At 51.2% G+C, this 17,274-nt stretch overlaps 1 protein-coding gene across 4 annotated transcripts in view; it reads left to right on the forward strand.

Annotated features, from left to right (window-relative positions):
- CCDC40 (coiled-coil domain 40 molecular ruler complex subunit) overlaps positions 1-17,274 on the forward strand; it is a 141,590-nt gene that overhangs the window by 101,587 nt on the left and 22,729 nt on the right. For all 4 annotated transcript variants that reach the window (XM_075349686.1, XM_075349685.1, XM_075349687.1 and 1 more), the window contains 3 exons: positions 7,698-7,911; positions 12,981-13,150; positions 13,226-13,317. In XM_075349686.1, coding sequence (XP_075205801.1) covers positions 7,698-7,911; positions 12,981-13,150; positions 13,226-13,317 — 476 coding nt within the window. The remainder of the gene's footprint in view (positions 1-7,697; positions 7,912-12,980; positions 13,151-13,225; positions 13,318-17,274) is intronic.

The following is a 17,274-nucleotide window of genomic DNA, read 5'->3' on the forward strand; positions in this document are numbered from 1 at the left end:
AACATCTTGTGACAAGAAGCAAAGGGCAAAGTAAAGGACAAGAGCCAGAGAATGGGAGAGACCTTACATTCCCTGAGGTTAGGCATAGAAAAGAAGAAAGTTCCTTAAGGCCTCCGACACACATCCGTGCCGCCGGTACGTGTTTGCCATTTTTTGTACGTATCGGCGGCACGGAGACACGTTCAGCAATGCTACCCTATTGTAGCAGGCACACACACGTAAAACCACACGGAACGTGTGTCCGTGTGCGTTTGTACGTGTGTGCGTTTTTCTACACGCTGACATGTCCACGGTTTCTCCGGGAGCACGGGTGTCACACAGCCCGCACCCGTACCACACGGATGTAGTGTGGATGCAATCCCGTGTGACACGCGCCGGAGAAAACACACGTGTCAGTGAAAAAAACCCAAAACATTTACTCAGCTTCTCCAGCCCTCCTGTCTCTGCCGCTGCTGCCACTTGCTGCCGACCGCCGCTCATTATGCTCATTTAATATTCACTTCACTGCGGCCGGCAGCAGCGGGGAGACGGCAGGGTTGGAGACCGAAGATCAGCACCACGGACAGCAGCACGGACCACGTGAGTATGCAAATTACCGGTTCTACGTGTGCAGGGTAAATACGTGTCTCGCGGCAAGTGCGTGTTTTTAACGAATGTGTGTTTCAGGCCTAAGAAGAAATGCTGAGGAAGGAACTGGCCCTGGTTTAATAGCTTGAGACCCTGGAGATCTGCAGAGACTGTGTGGCTTTCAGAAGCAGGAAATGGACTGCAGGCACTGGGAGTCTGGCGTACAGGAGGAAAACAGGTTGCAGGTGTGCTGACAATAAGCTTAAAGGCACTCTGTTACCAGGTTTTTGCTCCCCCATCTGAGGGCAACATAATGTAGAGACAGAGACCCTGATTCCAGCGATGTGTCACTTACTGAGCTGTTTGCTGTCATTTTGATAAAATCAATTTTCTTTGTCGCTCCATTGGGAGACCCAGACAATTGGGTGTATAGCTTCTGCCTCCGGAGGCCACACAAAGTATTACACTTAAAAAAGTGTAACCCCTCCCCTCTGCCTATACACCCTCCCGTGGATCACGGGCTCCTCAGTTTTATGCTTTGTGTGGAAGGAGGCACACATCCACTCATGGATTCTCATATTAGTTATGTCGGTTGGAAGAAAAGAGGGCCCCCACGGGGCCCCCGGCATGTTCCCTTCTCACCCCACTACGTCGGCGGTGTTGTTAAGGTTGAGGTACCCATTGTGGGTACAAAGGCCGGAGCCTCATGCCGTCTCCTTCACCATCCCTTAGCGGCTCTGGGAGAAGTGGGATCCTGAGCGGTCATCCATTTACTGGGACCGTGCTCCCTCCGCAGCCCCTGTGGGAATCTGCCGGACCGGAGTCTATTCAACCTCAGGGACCGGGCCCTGCAACTCTAAGGTACTCTGTGTCCCCATAGGGGACTGTGCAGGGAGCGCACCTTCTTCCCGGACGCTGCGGCAGCTGCTGAATTGAGAAGGCCGGCGGACTTCCGCGCCGACCGTGCCTGCTTGTCGGGCGCGGTCTCAAATTTAGTCCCCGGCTTCATCGCGGCCTAGTCGCAAAAATCCCGCCCCCGGGCCTGCCTGTCAGGGGTAAGGGCGGGACTGCCGACCTGACGTCGGATGTGAGGGCCGGACCATCCTGCATGTTTCCTCCCCCCTCACTGATCACTGTGGGGACCCCAGATTCCCGCACTTTCCTGGCGCCGCCCACGGCTCCACTCCTCCCCTGAGAGCTCCGGCAGCCATTTTTTGGCATTCTGCCGGTGGAGGATTCTCAGTGAAGAGCTCTGCAGCTCCGGGGGACCTAAGGCAGGGAATCTGGAGGACACACACTCCGCTTTTTAGCGGTCGGTAAGCCACACCGGTCACCCGGTGCTGGTCCCCCTAGGGTGCCGGAATAGATACGTATTTATATATATATTTCTGTTCGGTCGGGCTGTATACCCTTTTTTGCCCATATACCCTCAGTGATCATTCTCCTAGGAGACAACAGCATGTCGTCCACAAGGAGCAAAGCTGTTAAGGCACAGGGTTTTTTTGCGGCCTGTACCTCTTGTGGGGCTATGTTACCTACGGGTTCCACCTACCCTCACTGTGAGCAATGCTCGACCCCTGTTTCGCTTGCTCAGCCGGAGCCTCGGTCACTAGTGGGCCCCTCGGCTCATGTAGACCCCCCTGCTCCCCCTGTCCAGGCGGCAGGGACAGAGTTCGCCTCTTTTGCTGAGAAACTCTCTGAGTCACTTTCACAATCCATGGCTCAGTCTATGGACAAATGGTCTGCCAAGCTGCTAGAAGCTTTGCAGTCCAGAACGGTCCTTACACAGGCCCCGGCCCCTGTTGGATCGTCGCCTCCAGGCCCCTCTCGGTCCGCGCCGCATTGCGCTCCCAGGTTGGGCCCTAGGTCTCACTTGGAGGACTCCTGCCCGGACCACAGTCCTAGACAGGCTAAGCGGGCTCGCTGGGAATCTTCCCCGACTTCTTCACGCTGCTCGGGTTCCCAGCTTGAGGACTCTCTGGAGGACGAGGCGGACGTCGCAGCTCAGGGCTCTGACCCTGACGTCGCCCTTAACCTTGATACACCTGAAGGGGATGCCTTAGTGAATGATCTTATCTCGTCCATCAACCAGGTGTTGGATCTCTCTCCCCCGCCTCCTACTGTAGAGGAGTCGGCGTCTCAGCAGGAGAAACACCAGTTTAGGTTCCCCAAACGTACACGTAGTGCGTTTTTCGATCACTCTAACTTCAGAGATGCTGTCCAGAAGCCCAGAGCGGTTCCGGACAAGCGCTTTACTAAGCGCCTCACCGACACGCGTTACCCCTTCCCCTCCGAGGTCGTTAAGGGTTGGGCTCAGTGTCCCAAGGTGGATCCTCCAGTCTCTAGATTGGCGGCTAGATCTGTGGTATCGGTTGCAGATGGCTCATCGCTAAAGGATGCCACTGACAGGCAGATAGAGCTTCTGGTGAAGTCCATCTATGAGGCCACGGGCGCATCTTTTGCCCCGGCCTTTGCAGCCGTGTGGGCACTCCAAGCTATCTCAGCTTGTCTGGCTGAGATTAATGCTGTCACACGTAATTCTGCTCCGCCAGTTGCGTCTTTGACTTCTCAAGCGTCAGCTTTTTCTTCCTACGCCATGAACGCAGTCCTAGACTCTGCTAGCCGTACAGCTGTGGCATCCGCTAACTCTGTGGCAGTCCGCAGGGCCATGTGGCTGCGCGAATGGAAGGCAGACTCGGCCTCCAAGAGGTTCTTAACCGGTTTGCTGTTTTCTGGCGACCGCTTGTTTGGCGAACGATTGGATGAGATTATTAAGGAATCCAAGGGAAAGGACTCCTCCTTACCCCAATCCAAACCTAAGAGACCTCAGCAACGGAAAATACAATAGAGGTTTCGGTCCTTTCGTCCCTCCGCCAAGCCCCAATCCTCTTCGTCCAGCAGGCCGGAGAAAGGCCAGAGGAACTCCTATGCGTGGCGGTCCAAGTCACGCCCCCAAAAGGCCGCAGGAGGTACTGCCTCCAAGGCGGCCTCCTCATGACTCTCGGCATCCCCTAGCCGCATCCTCGGTCGGTGGCAGGCTCTCCCGCTTTGGCGACGCCTGGTGGCCACATGTTCAAGACCGATGGGTGAGAGACATTCTGTCTCACGGTCACAGGATAGAGTTCAGCTCTCGTCCTGCGGCTCGTTTCTTCAGAACCTCTCTGCCCCCCGCTCAGGCAGACGCACTTTTTCAGGCAGTGGACGCTCTGAAGACAGAAGGAGTTGTGATCCCCGTTCCCCTTCAGGAACGTGGTCGCGGCTTTTACTCCAACTTGTTCGTGGTGCCAAAAAAGGACGGATCATTCCGTCCCGTTCTGGACCTCAAACTACTCAACAGACATGTGAGAACCAGACGGTTTCAGATGGAATCTCTCCGCTCGGTCATCGCCTCGATGTTACAAGGAGACTTCCTAGCATCGATCGACATCAAGGATGCTTATCTCCACGTGCCGATCGCACCCGAGCATCAACGCTTCTTGCGTTTCGCCATCGGGGACGAACACCTTCAGTTCGTGGCATTGCCTTTCGGCCTGGCGACAGCCCCACGGGTTTTCACCAAAGTCATGGCATCCGTTGTGGCGGTCCTACACTCTCAGGGCCACTCGGTGATTCCCTACTTAGACGATCTCCTAGTCAGGGCCCCTTCTCGGGTGGCGTGTCAACACAGCCTTACCGTCGCTCTGGCGACTCTCCAGCAGTTCGGGTGGATCATCAACTTCCAGAAATCCAAGTTGACACCGACCCAATCACTGACTTACCTCGGGATGGAGTTTCATACACAGTCAGCGGTAGTCAAGCTGACTGTGTATGAAACAAACAGCTTTCTCTGCAGGCAGGGGTGCAATCTCTTCTTCGGGGTCAGTCACACCCCTTAAGGCGCCTCATGCACTTCCTGGGGAAGATGGTGGCAGCGATGGAGGCAGTGCCGTTCGCGCAATTCCATCTGCGGCCACTCCAATGGGACATTCTCCGCAAATGGGACAGGAGGTCGGCTTCCCTCGACAGGAAAGTCTCTCTTTCCCTTGCAACCAAGACGTCTTTTCAGTGGTGGCTCCTTCCCAATTCTCTATCGCAGGGAAAATCCTTCCTACCCCCAACCTGGGCTGTGGTCACCACGGACGCGAGCTTGTCAGGGTGGGGAGCGGTTTTTCTCCACCACAGGGCTCAGGGAACCTGGACTCCGATAGAGTCTTCCCTTCAGATCAATGTTCTGGAGATAAGGGCAGTGTATCTAGCCCTATTGGCTTTCCATCAGTGGCTGGAGGGCAGGCAGATCCGTATCCAGTCGGACAACGCCACTGCCGTCGCATACATCAACCACCAAGGCGGCACTCGCAGTCGTCAAGCCTTCCAGGAAGTCCGGCGGATTCTGCAGTGGGTGGAAGCCACAGCCTCCACCATCTCCGCAGTTCACATCCCGGGCGTAGAAAACTGGGAAGCAGATTTTCTCAGTCAGGGCATGGATGCGGGGGAATGGTCTCTACACCCAGAAGTGTTTCGAGAGATCTGTCTCCGCTGGGGAACGCCGGACGTCGATCTCATGGCGTCACGGCACAACAACAAAGTCCCGGCATTCATGGCTCGGTCTCAGGATCACAGAGCTCTGGCGGCGGATGCGTTAGTTCAGGATTGGTCGCAGTTTCGACTGCCTTATGTGTTTCCTCCTCTGGCGATGCTGCCCAGAGTGTTACGCAAGATCAGATCCGACTGCCGTCGCGCCATTCTCGTCGCTCCAGACTGGCCGAGGCGGTCGTGGTACCCGGATCTGTGGCATCTCACGGTGGGACAACCGTGGGCGCTTCCAGACTGCCCAGACTTGTTGTCACAAGGCCCGTTTTTCCATCTGAATTCTGTGGCCCTCAACCTGACTGTGTGGCCATTGAGTCCTGGCTCCTAGCGTCTTCAGGGTTATCTCAGGATGTCATTGCCACCATGAGACAGGCCAGGAAGCCAACGTCCGCCAAGATCTATTACAGGTCTTGGCAAATCTTCTTATCCTGGTGCTCTGATAACGGTTTTCCTCCATGGCCGTTTGCCTTACCCACTTTTCTTTCATTCCTTCAATCCGGAATGGACAAGGGTTTGTCACTCGGCTCTCTCAAGGGCCAAGTATCGGCGCTCTCCGTATTTTTTCAAAAGCGCCTAGCCAGGCTTCCGCAGGTCCGCAGGTTCCTGCAGGGAGTTTGCCACATAGTCCCACCTTACAAACGTCCGCTGGAACCCTGGGATCTTAACAGGGTGCTAACGGCTCTTCAGAAACCACCTTTCGAGCCGCTGTGGGATGTCTCTTTATCACGTCTTTCGCAGAAGGTGGCCTTTCTAGTGGCAGTTACATCACTCCGGAGAGTGTCTGAGCTTGCAGCGCTGTCATGCAAAGCCCCCTTCCTGGTGTTTCACCAGGATAAGGTGGTTCTGCGTCCGGTCCCGGATTTTCTCCCTAAGGTGGTATCTCCTTTTCATCTCAATCAAGATATCTCCTTGCCTTCATTTTGCCCTAATCCAATTCACCAATGTGAAAAGGATTTGCACTCTTTGGATCTAGTGAGAGCACTCCGGCTCTACGTGTCTCGCACGGCGCCCCTGCGTTGTTCAGATGCGCTCTTTGTCCTTGTCGCTGGCCAGCGTAAGGGTTCGCAGGCTTCCAAGTCAACCTTGGCTCGGTGGATCAAGGAACCGATTCTCGAAGCCTACCGTTCTTCTGGGCTTCCGCTTCCTTCAGGGCTGAAAGCCCATTCTACCAGAGCCGTGGGTGCGTCCTGGGCATTGCGGCACCGGGCTACGGCTCAGCAGGTGTGTCAGGCAGCTACGTGGTCTAGTCTGCACACTTTCACGAAACACTATCAAGTGCATACCTATGCTTCGGCAGACGCCAGTCTAGGTAGGCGAGTCCTTCAGGCGGCGGTTGCCCACCTGTAAGAGGGGGCCGTTGCGGCTCTTTTTATTGAGGTATTCTTTTACCCACCCAGGGACTGCTTTTGGACGTCCCAATTGTCTGGGTCTCCCAATGGAGCGACAAAGAAGAAGGGAATTTTGTTTACTTACCGTAAATTCCTTTTCTTCTAGCTCCAATTGGGAGACCCAGCACCCGCCCCTGTGCCCTTCGGGCTGGTGGTTCTTTTGTGTACACATGTTGTTCATGTTGAATTGTTCTTTTGGTTCATGGTTTTCAGTTCTCCGAACATCCTTCGGATTGAATTTACCCTAGACCAATTTATAAGTTTTCTCCTTCCTGCTTTTGCACCAAAACTGAGGAGCCCGTGATCCACGGGAGGGTGTATAGGCAGAGGGGAGGGGTTACACTTTTTTAAGTGTAATACTTTGTGTGGCCTCCGGAGGCAGAAGCTATACACCCAATTGTCTGGGTCTCCCAATAGGAGCTAGAAGAAAAGGAATTTACGGTAAGTAAACAAAATTCCCTTCTTTTCTCTGGTGCACATCTAACAGTTATACAGAACTCATGAATATGCTGGACTAACTGGCAGCAGGCCAAGTAGTCCTCTAATGATAATCTACTACTGATTAAGCAGTGATTTTATCAAAACTACACTAAACAGCTCAGTAAGTAACACAACTGTGGAATCAGGATCTCTGCCACTACGTTAAACTTCGCTCAGATTAGGTGGCAAAAATCTGCTGACAGAGTCCTTTTAAACTGATAGATGTATAGTACTGGGGAGGAGCTAATGTTTTTGCATAGTGTCATCCTCATAGTGGCAGCCGCATACAGCCATGGTCTCCTGTGTCCCCAAAGCGTTAGGAAAAAATATATTGTATTGTAGCCATATTCTGAGAACCATAACTTTTTTGGAACCATTTTTATGAACCCAGCTGTATGAAGACTTTTGTTTTGTGGGGTGAGTTGATGGTTTAATTGGTACCAATTTGGGGTTCATACGTCTATTTTATCACTTTTAACATAGTAAGTATCATAGAGAGAGAACCCCTTGGAGCAGTCGCTGTCCACCACAGCATCAATAAGGGCTAAACATCCAAGATTGGAGATGCAGTAGAATTTCAGCTGTTTTAATCTATTATCAACTTTAGTCCAAGTAGACTTTGCAACATATAAATCCTGTTGATAACTTTAATATGATGTAAAATAGGTTACATGTATATGTTTTTCTTTTAAGGGTAAAGAGCTGGGACCCCTGGAGATCCAGATAACTGCACTGACCAAACAGATAGAAGAGTGTAATTTGGAAATTGTCTCCGTTCAGCAGTATTGGCTCCGGCTGCAGACAGAGATGGTCAGGTTGACCAAGCAAAGAGAGGAGCAGGATGCTACAGTAGAGATGTTACAGAAAGAACTGACAATTTCACAACAGAGAAAAGTCCGTACAGAAAGTGAGTCACCACAAAAAGTATTGTGTAGTCAGAGGTGTAACTGTAGCCAAGCCAGCCATACAGATCTTCCACAATTCTGGTGCAATTTGCACTAAAAATTGTCTTTCATAACTTGTTCCATATTTAATATGTTTTAGACACCTTCTGCGTCTTGTCTATGTGACCCCGTTGAAAGCTGGTCGAGGTATCTTTAATGTCCGACACTGTGCTCCAAAATTATGGCACTAATTTCACTAATCAATAATTGGTGTAATGCTAAACTAACAATGAATATATCTAATGGTCTAGATTCCAAATATGTCGTCTACTAGAATGCAAGTGATCCTCCAATTAAGTACTTTCACCTAATCTAACATTGAACATGAACAGACACTGGTGCACACTGGGCAATGCAGGAAACCATACAACACCTAATGGAGAGTCTTTCTAATTAGAACTATATATAAGATTCTTGGAGCCTCCACAGCTGTACTGTCCAACATGCACTAATGTTTCTCCATGACCAATATGACATTTGGCTAGAGAATTAAATTGGAGGAACACTTTAAAGGAAACTTTTGCAACTTTTGGTGTTCCACCTTAATTTTCACCTACCTCTGACAAAGTAGAGCAGGCAGGGTTGTGACGACCACCGCTCGACAACTTGAAGACGAGCAGTGGCGTTTGTTATACCACAAAGCTACCTAAGGCCTGCAACACACATCCGTGTTTCCGGTACGTGTTTGATACGTTTTTGCACGTACCGGAGACACGGAGACCAATGTTACTCTATGGTTGATGGCACACACACGTAAAATCACACAGAACGTGTGTCCGTGTCGTAAGTACGTGTGTGCGGTTTTCTACATGGACGACATGTCCGTTTTTGGCCGGCAGTACGCAGGCACGGACCCGCTATAGTGTATGGGTCCGTGCCTGCACGGACCGCACACGGAGTATGTCCGTGTTCAGCACGTTTCGTCCGTGTGCGTTTTTAAATTAGCGATGTCTTTTTTTTTTTTATTAAAGTCAGTATACTTACCTTTTTTTCTGCTGTTCTCAGTCATACTTACATTGGCGCTCGGTCTTTTTCTTCCCCCGGCTCATACTTACCAATTCCCGATCACCAGCGCGGCGAGGAACAGCTGTGCCGAAAATACGCGGCTTTAATTCATTTTGAAATGCCGGCCGCTCATTAATCAATCTACTATTCCCTGCTTCCCCCACCCACCGGCGGCTATGATTGGTTGCAGTGAGACACGCCCACACGCTGAGTGACAGCTGTCTCACTGCAACCAATCACAGCAGCCGGTGGGCGGGTCTATACTGTGCAGTGAAATAAATAAATAATTAATTAAAAAAAATGGCGTGCGGTCCCCCCCAATTTTTATTCAAGCCAAGATAAAGCCATACAGCTGAAGGCTGGTATTCTCAGGATGGGGAGCCCCACGTTATGGGGAGCCCCCCAGCCTAACAATATCAGCCAGCAGCCGCCCAGAATTGCCGCATACAATAGATGCGACAGTTCTGGGATTCTACCCGGCTCTTCCCGATTTGCCCTGGTGCGTTGGGAATCGGGGTAATAAGGAGTTAATGGTAGCCCATAGCTGTCAATAAGTCCAAGATTAATCATTGCAGGCGTCTATGAGACACCCCCAATGATTAACCGGCAAGTTAAAGTTAATAAACACACACAGTGAAAAAATCCTTTATTTGAAATAATAAACAATAACAAATACCCTCGTTCACCAATTTAATATGCCCCAAAAACCCCTCCAGGTCCGGCGTAATCCACGGAGGTCCCGCGTCGCTTCCAGCTCAGCTACATGAAGGTGACAGGAGCTACAGAAGAACACCGCCGCTCCTGTCACCTCCACGCAGCAACTGAGGTGAGTAGTGCGATCAGCTGAGCTGTCACTCAGGTAACTCGCGGCCACCACTGAATCCTCCACCTGTGACAGCAAGTCGCCCGAGTGACAGCGATGAAGTCACAGGTGAGTTGCGTTCTCGGTTGGAGGATCCAGCTAGCCGCAGGTAACCTGAGTGACAGCAGCACTAATCGCGCTGCTCAATTCAGTCACTCAGGGGATTAGCGGTCACCGGTGAGTCCTTCACAGGTGACCGCTAATCAGTATGCGACACCCAGACAGAGCCGCGGCATGACAATGAAGTCGGGTACAGTTCACCCGAGTTCATTCTCATCGCGCAACTCTGTCTGCTGTCAGCCGACATGTATCAACGACATTTTACATCTCACACATGGACATTACACACGGACATTCCACGTACACATACACGGGCATTTTACCATTTTACACGCACACACGGATAGCATACGCCATCACATGGATGCCATACATACCAGAGAAACGCCCAAAAAAACGGAACACGGACCTGAAAAACGGAACGTGAGACACATACGTTTTTTTATGCGGAAGTGTGTTTTCGGCCTAAAGCATAGATTGTGCCTCTTAATGAATCAGGAGCCTCGCACTCCATCCCCACCCCACCCCTTCATCATGAACCATCAAGAAGATTGACATTCTTGATGGAGCCGTAATTAAAATCTTTTCAGGTACCATAGGGCACTGAATGGCCTCTCAAACTGTTTACTCTGAAATGCCAGAGTGTTTAATAAAAGATATTATCCATTATTCATTTTGCCTAATTAGTTTACTAATTTTCTTAGGAATTTAGAAAAGTTTTATCAGTTTGAGTCTCCTATTTATTAGAAGACTATGAAGCGGTGATATAACCACTTTACTTCATTAAATTTGATATTAAAGTGGTTGTCCTTTTTCAGACAATGTTTTACCCCAGCTGCAGTTTGTTAAAAAACAAAAACTGCACTGTACTCGTCTTCCACTGGTCCATCAGTGAGCCTCCATCACTGCTCCATGTTTCCAACATTGGCTACGCCACTGTCATCACATCAGCAGCTAACCTGTGAGCTCAGCGACTTTCCGTATGCTGGTGGAATGCTACCTTCAGGTCCACTAAGTTCACTATTTGTTACGTCCGCCGATTGTGATAAGGCGGCGAGCAGGAGTGGACTTACTGGACCATAGAGGGGACCCAGGCTTACCCTGGAGTGGGTGTAGTTTGACTAAGTGCCTACCAGGTAGAAGACAGGTACCATTCCCGGTGTCCAGGACTGTGGCAACTGACCTCCTGGACAGGGACGGGCTCAGGAACTGGCAGAGTGTCATGGTTGACAGACAGTCCTCTGGTGTACAGCTGTAGAAGTTCGCTGTGTTTGGCTACACAAACTGCTCCCTAATATTCTGTTTTTCCCTCTGTGGTGTAAATCAAAACCTATGTATACTCTCTGTTTAGGGTTAATCCAATTCCTTTTAGGACACTGCGGATATCCTCACCTCTCAGCTGTTGCTCCTCATTACTACCCCATGTGCCTTTAAATACCTGCATTTCCCCTTGGTGTTTGCTGGTGCTAGAGTTAAATTTCAATATGGTTTTGAGTGCAAGCAGTCAGCTTGAGAAACATTGTTGTATGTTGATGTACCTCTCCCTGAGTCATCTTGGAGATAAGTTGTTCTTTACTTTCTCCTGTTTGTTTTTCTTGTGTCTTCTTTATACGGATTGACTAATCCCTCATCCCATCCGTTCCTTACCTAGGGCTCTGTTCAGGGTCAGCAAGGGCCAGGTATTCTGCTTGGTGCATAGGTGCGCAACCTATCTAGGGTGGTCAGGGGAGCCAGGGACCAGCGGATAATTTGATCAGGGCTCACTATCTCCTCCCTTCCTTCTCTTGCTTTTCGCTGTTTGCTTGGTATTTTCCCATACCTAGCGTGACACAGAGTCTCAGGTGCTGACTGGTGCAGCCAGGACAGCTGAGGCAGACAGGACCACTAGGCGGACAGGCAGTACTAGAGAATTTTCTCCATTACTGCTGGGTGCAGCTGGTGTGGCTGAAGCAGACAGGTATGGAGGGTATGGCAGGGACTAGCAGAGTCTGTAATACTGACAGGTGCAGCAGGGAGAGCTGAGGCAGGCAGGACAGCAGTAGCAGGCAGATACAGAGGACACCGCCGGGACAGGGTGACAAGTACGGGTAGGTGAACATAGGTAATGGAGAGTGGGCAACGGGACAAGACAACTAGCTAGCTGGACAGACATGCAGTTACTGACCATGTTGACATAGAAAATAGCATTTCAGCTCACCTGATAAAATGCATGGTGCAGAGCAGCTCCATGGATATTCTACTTTTTAACTGACCATGTTGCATAGGCACCTCCCCTAGTAGGAGGCTGAATGGCACATCTGGAAATAGGTGTGCTGGCCTTTTAAGAGAGCGAGCGTGCACACACATGCTAAATGCACTGCCGTGGGACCTGTGCGGTGTGCACAGGCCCAGGGAGCAGGAGGAAGGAGAATCACACGTGGAGGACAGCGGGGAGGTGAGGCAGGGCTGTGCAGTCCAGCCGCATCATGAGTGAGTAGGCGTCCCTGCTGGGAAGAAGCAGAGCAGTGCAGGCACGCCGTCGCTACACTGATTGGCTGCCACGCTGTTCACTTCGTATTTTAAACTGCAGCCAATGCTACATAATCACTGTTGAACCCGGGGAAGATGCTTCCAGTGTGATTTGATTTTTTAACAAACTTCAGCTGGTGCAGAACATTGTCTCAAAGGGGACAACCCCATTAAAAGTTTTGGCCATTTATGAAGGAGTTGGAATTGTAATGTGGAAAAAAATGGAGTGGAAACCTCTCTTTACAGATACCATAAACATTAAAGCATATATTCCCTGTGATGACGAGTGTTAACAACTTTTCTCCGAATGCACAGACTTCCCACAGCTGGAGTCCTTTCGATACTTGGTCAGGACTCAGATGTGGGACCAAGCTTAACACATAGGAGGAACTATATACATTAGACTGTGTGTACACTTGATTAAAGTAAAAAATAATAATAGGAAGACAAATGCTGGGGTCCAGTAGGTCAGAGACCTCTACAGGACAGCCGTAATGACTGAAGTTCCTGTGTCTCGATTCTTCTTATGTGCTGAACATTTTTAGTATTTTTAATCTATTAATGAATAACATCACCACAAATACTCTTCTTTGGCAGATGATATTGAACAAGATAAAAATGAGCAAAAGGATATTGAACATCACATGAAAAACTTGAAAAATGACATGCTGCGCCTGACCATGCTGCTGAGCAAAAAGTCAAACTCTAAGGAACATCTCCTGCAGCATAACCACCTGATGGAGAGTGACTTCATGCGATCACTTCGGGTAAGTGCCAGTAGAGATACTCTGTTAGGTTAGGACGCGCTACAGAGACCTGAATTCTTCACTTCTGTTTTTTAGGAGGCAGAAAAGGAGTCAATAGAAATGCAGGAAAATCTGGATAATGTACAGGAAGAGAAAGAAAGACTTCTACATAGCCTTGTGGAGACTGAGTGAGTGTGAATAAGGGTAATAAATGCCAGTAGTGTTATATACAGTATCATCTTTAGGGTACACTCACACAAGCGAATAAATCGGGTGAGTGCAATGTGAGAAAATCTTGCATTGCACTCAGCCCCATGTTAGACAATGCTGCAGCTCAGATCAGCAATTTTTTCTCAGCCCTAAACGAACTGTGGAAAAAATGGCAGCATGCTGTGACTGTCTGCGAGAGCGGTATCAGTCGCACTCATTCAAGTCTATGGGTGCGAGAGAAACATCAGACTGCACTCGGATGTTATCCCAGTGCAGTGTGATATACGCACAGGCTGACAATAGAGGAGATGGGGGATTAACCCCTCCCTCTACTCCGCAGCACCTGCACTCAGCTTCGCAGCTGTGACCCGATCGCAAGATTCGGTCACAGTCGCATGACACTCGGCTCACACTCGCAGCAGAGCGGGAGTTGGGGGTCATTAGCATATCACATCCATTGCTTTCGCATCGGATGCCATACGCTAATGTGTCTGCAGCCTTAAAAGGTTTTTTCTTTATCGTTCCTATGGGAGACCCAGACCATGGGTGTATAGCTTCTGCCTCCGGAGGACACACATAGTACTACACTCAAAAGTGTAGCTCCTCCCTCTGAGCTTATACACCCCCTGGAGAACCAGATCTAGCCAGTTTATCGCTTTGTGTCAGGAGGCATACATCCACACATGCATTCTCATCTGATTTTTGATTTTTGGAAAGAGTTTGAAGAAAAGCGGGTCCAAGCTGGACTCCCGGCATGTCCCTTCGCACCCCACTGTGTCAGCGGTGCTGTTAAGGTTGATTGCAAGGCTGGAGCCTTACATGCCGTGCTCCTTCACCATCCCTACTGGGCTCTGGCTTGAAGTGGGAGCCAGCACGGTTCTCCATGCTTGGCAGGAGACCGGTCTCCATCCGCAGCCCTTCAGGATCCTGCTGGACCGCAGCACTCATCCCCAGGGATTTGGAACCCTGCGTCTCAGCAAGCTAAGTACCTGAGACGTTTATATATTGGGGGTCCCTGCACTTTATTGTTGTGGGAGAGTGTGCTGAGTGTATTTTGTGACATTTCCGGCGGGTTCTCTGGCTGTCGCCGGAGAACCGCGCCGATGGTGCCTGCGCGCCGGCCGCACCGCTCAAATTTAGGCCCTGGCTTCGCCGGAGGCCTAGTTTCGGTTTCACTGCCCTCGCATGTCATTCATGCAGAGGGACAGTGCGGCTCCGCCCAGCGGCCGTTCTGCATAGGGGAGAGACACTCCTCATTGAGTACATGTCTCCTCCCCTATAAGTCTCTATGGCCCTCCAGATCCCGCTCTCAGAGATGAGTCCCGCCCCCTCCCTTCGCTCCGGCGGCCATTTTCTCAGCGTTTTTCCCTGCGATCAGCTCTGGTCTGCAGCATCCCTGCTGAGGTGCTTGGGGGTCCAGGCTTCGGGATCTGGAGGGCACACAACACCGCTCCAGCGGTCTGGTAAGCCACAACCTCTGGTTGTGGACCTCTGTATATACTCTCTGGGGGTCATTCTGGCAGAGCCCTCACTCCAGCAGCATGTCACACACGAGGAGCAGGGCTCCAAAGCTGTTTTCAGTATGCACTGCATGTAGGCTCCTACTGCCGGAACCGAGCACCTATCCACATTGTGATGCCTGCTCTAACCTGACGATGCCTCAGCCTGGAATCGCCCCCCCAGGGGTCTCTCAGGCTGCTCTGGCTCCTGTGGCTGACCCCCCGGCTTGGGTAGAATCCTTAACCAGGTCTATCTCCCAGTCTTTTGCTGACTCCATGGGACATCTGTCCAGGACTTTGCTGAGCATGCATCAGCCCCCTTCACAGGGTGCCTCTGCTGCTAGGTCTCTCTCAGGACCGGAGCTCACAGAGGATTCATCATCTGGTCCCAGACCCTATCCTTCAAAGAAGCGACGCAGGGCTCCCTCTCCTTCCTCGTCCCGCGGCTCGGTCTCAGAAGCTGACTCGCAAGACGAGGAGGATGCCTTTACTGGGGGCTCGGAGACTACCTCCATGTGCCCCATTGGTCTGTCCGAAAGTGACTCAGATGTTAGTGATTTGATTGCGTCCATTAATTCTGTACTGGATCTCAATCCGCCAGTATCAGAGGAACAACCCTCTCTGGCAGAAAAGCACCAGTTTACCTCGCCTAAGAGGACAAAGAGTGTGTTCTTTAACCACTCCAGTTTTCAGGCCGCTGTGTCCAAACCCAGGGCCTGCCCTGACAAACGCTTCCCAAAGCGTGGTTCTGATGACCGTTTTCCCTTTCCACCTGAGGTGGTCAAGGAGTGGGCTCATTCACCAAAGGTAGACCCCCCGGTGTCTAGACTCTCAGCCCGGACCGTTGTATCAGTGGCTGATGGCACCTCACTTAAGGATTCAACTGACCGCCAGGTTGACCTTCTGGCCAAATCTGTATATGAGGCTGCAGGGGCCTCGTTCTCCCCGACTTTTGCAGCAGTGTGGGCTCTCAAAGCCATCTCTGCTTCTCTGGAGGAGATGCATTCCCTCACTAAGGAATCTATGCCTGAGATGGTTACCTTAACTGCTCAGGCTTCAGCTTTCTCATCCTATGCCATGTCTGCCATGCTGGAGGCTTCTCACCGCACTGCGGTGGCTTCGGCTAATTCCCTCGCTATCCGCAGGATCTTGTGGCTTAGAGAGTGGAAGGCAGATGCTTCTTCAAAGAAGTACCTTGCTGGACTCCCCTTTGCTGGGTCCCAGCTGTTCGGTGAACAGCTGGATGAAATTATTAAGGAAGCTACTGGTGGGAAGAGTACTTCCATGCCACAAACCAAAACCAGGAAACCTGTCCAGGGTAGGAATCAGTCGAGGTTTCGTTCCTTTCGTTCCTCTAACTGGTCGTCCTCTAAGCCCTCGGCCTCGTCCGCTAACTCAGCTAAGGACCAAAAATCCAACTGGCGCACAAAAGCGCGTCCACAGAAGACCGCAGGAGCGGCTGCCACTAAGGCAGCCTTCTCTTGACTATCTGTCCGCGGCAGCAACGTCCTTAGTCGGTGGCAGGCTCTCCCACTTTGGCGACGCGTGGTTTCAACATGTCTCCGATCAGTGGGTGCGGGATATCATCTCCCACGGCTACAGGATAGATTTCTCTTCCAGCCTGCCAAACAGATTTTTTCTGTCAACTCCCCCCTGCTCCAAGGCCGCCGCCTTCTCACAGGCCGTGGCATCCTTGCAGGCCAACGGAGTAATTGTACCGGTTCCCGCCCGGGAACGGTTCAGAGGTTTCTACTCAAATCTTTTCCTAGTCCCCAAAAAGGACGGGTCCTTCCGGCCCATCCTGGATCTCAAGCTTCTCAACAAGCATGTTCAGGTGTGGCATTTTCGCATGGAGTCTCTGCGGTCAGTCATTGCCTCAATGACCCAAGGGGATTTCCTGGCATCCATCGACATCAGAGATGCCTATCTGCATGTGCCAATTGCAGTTTCTCACCAGCGTTGGCTGCGTTTTGCAATCAGAGACGAACATTTCCAATTCGTGGCTCTCCCCTTCGGGTTAGCCACGGCCCCTCGGGTATTCGCCAAGGTCATGGCAGCAGTGGTTACGGTTCTGCACCTCCAGGGATTGGCAGTGATTCCTTACCTGGACGACCTTCTTGTCAAGGCTTCATCCAGCGCAGACTGTCAGCGGAGTGTCTCGCTCACTCTCGCCACTCTAGCCCAATTGGGGTGGCTTGTCAATCTGCCAAAATCCACTCTGACTCTGACCCAGAGGCTCACGTACTTAGGGATGCAGTTCGAGACTCTGCCGGCTCTTGTGAAGTTGCCCTTAATCAAACAACAGTCCCTCCAACTGGCGGTGCGCTCTCTGCTGAGGCCCAGCCATTATTCCATCAGGCACCTGATGCAGGTGCTGGGCCAGATGGTGGCGTCAATGGAGGCTGTTCCCTTTGCCCAGTTCCATCTGCGTCCTCT

This window comes from Anomaloglossus baeobatrachus, chromosome 5, assembly GCF_048569485.1.
Source record: "Anomaloglossus baeobatrachus isolate aAnoBae1 chromosome 5, aAnoBae1.hap1, whole genome shotgun sequence".
NCBI classification, from domain to species: Eukaryota; Metazoa; Chordata; class Amphibia; order Anura; family Aromobatidae; genus Anomaloglossus; species Anomaloglossus baeobatrachus.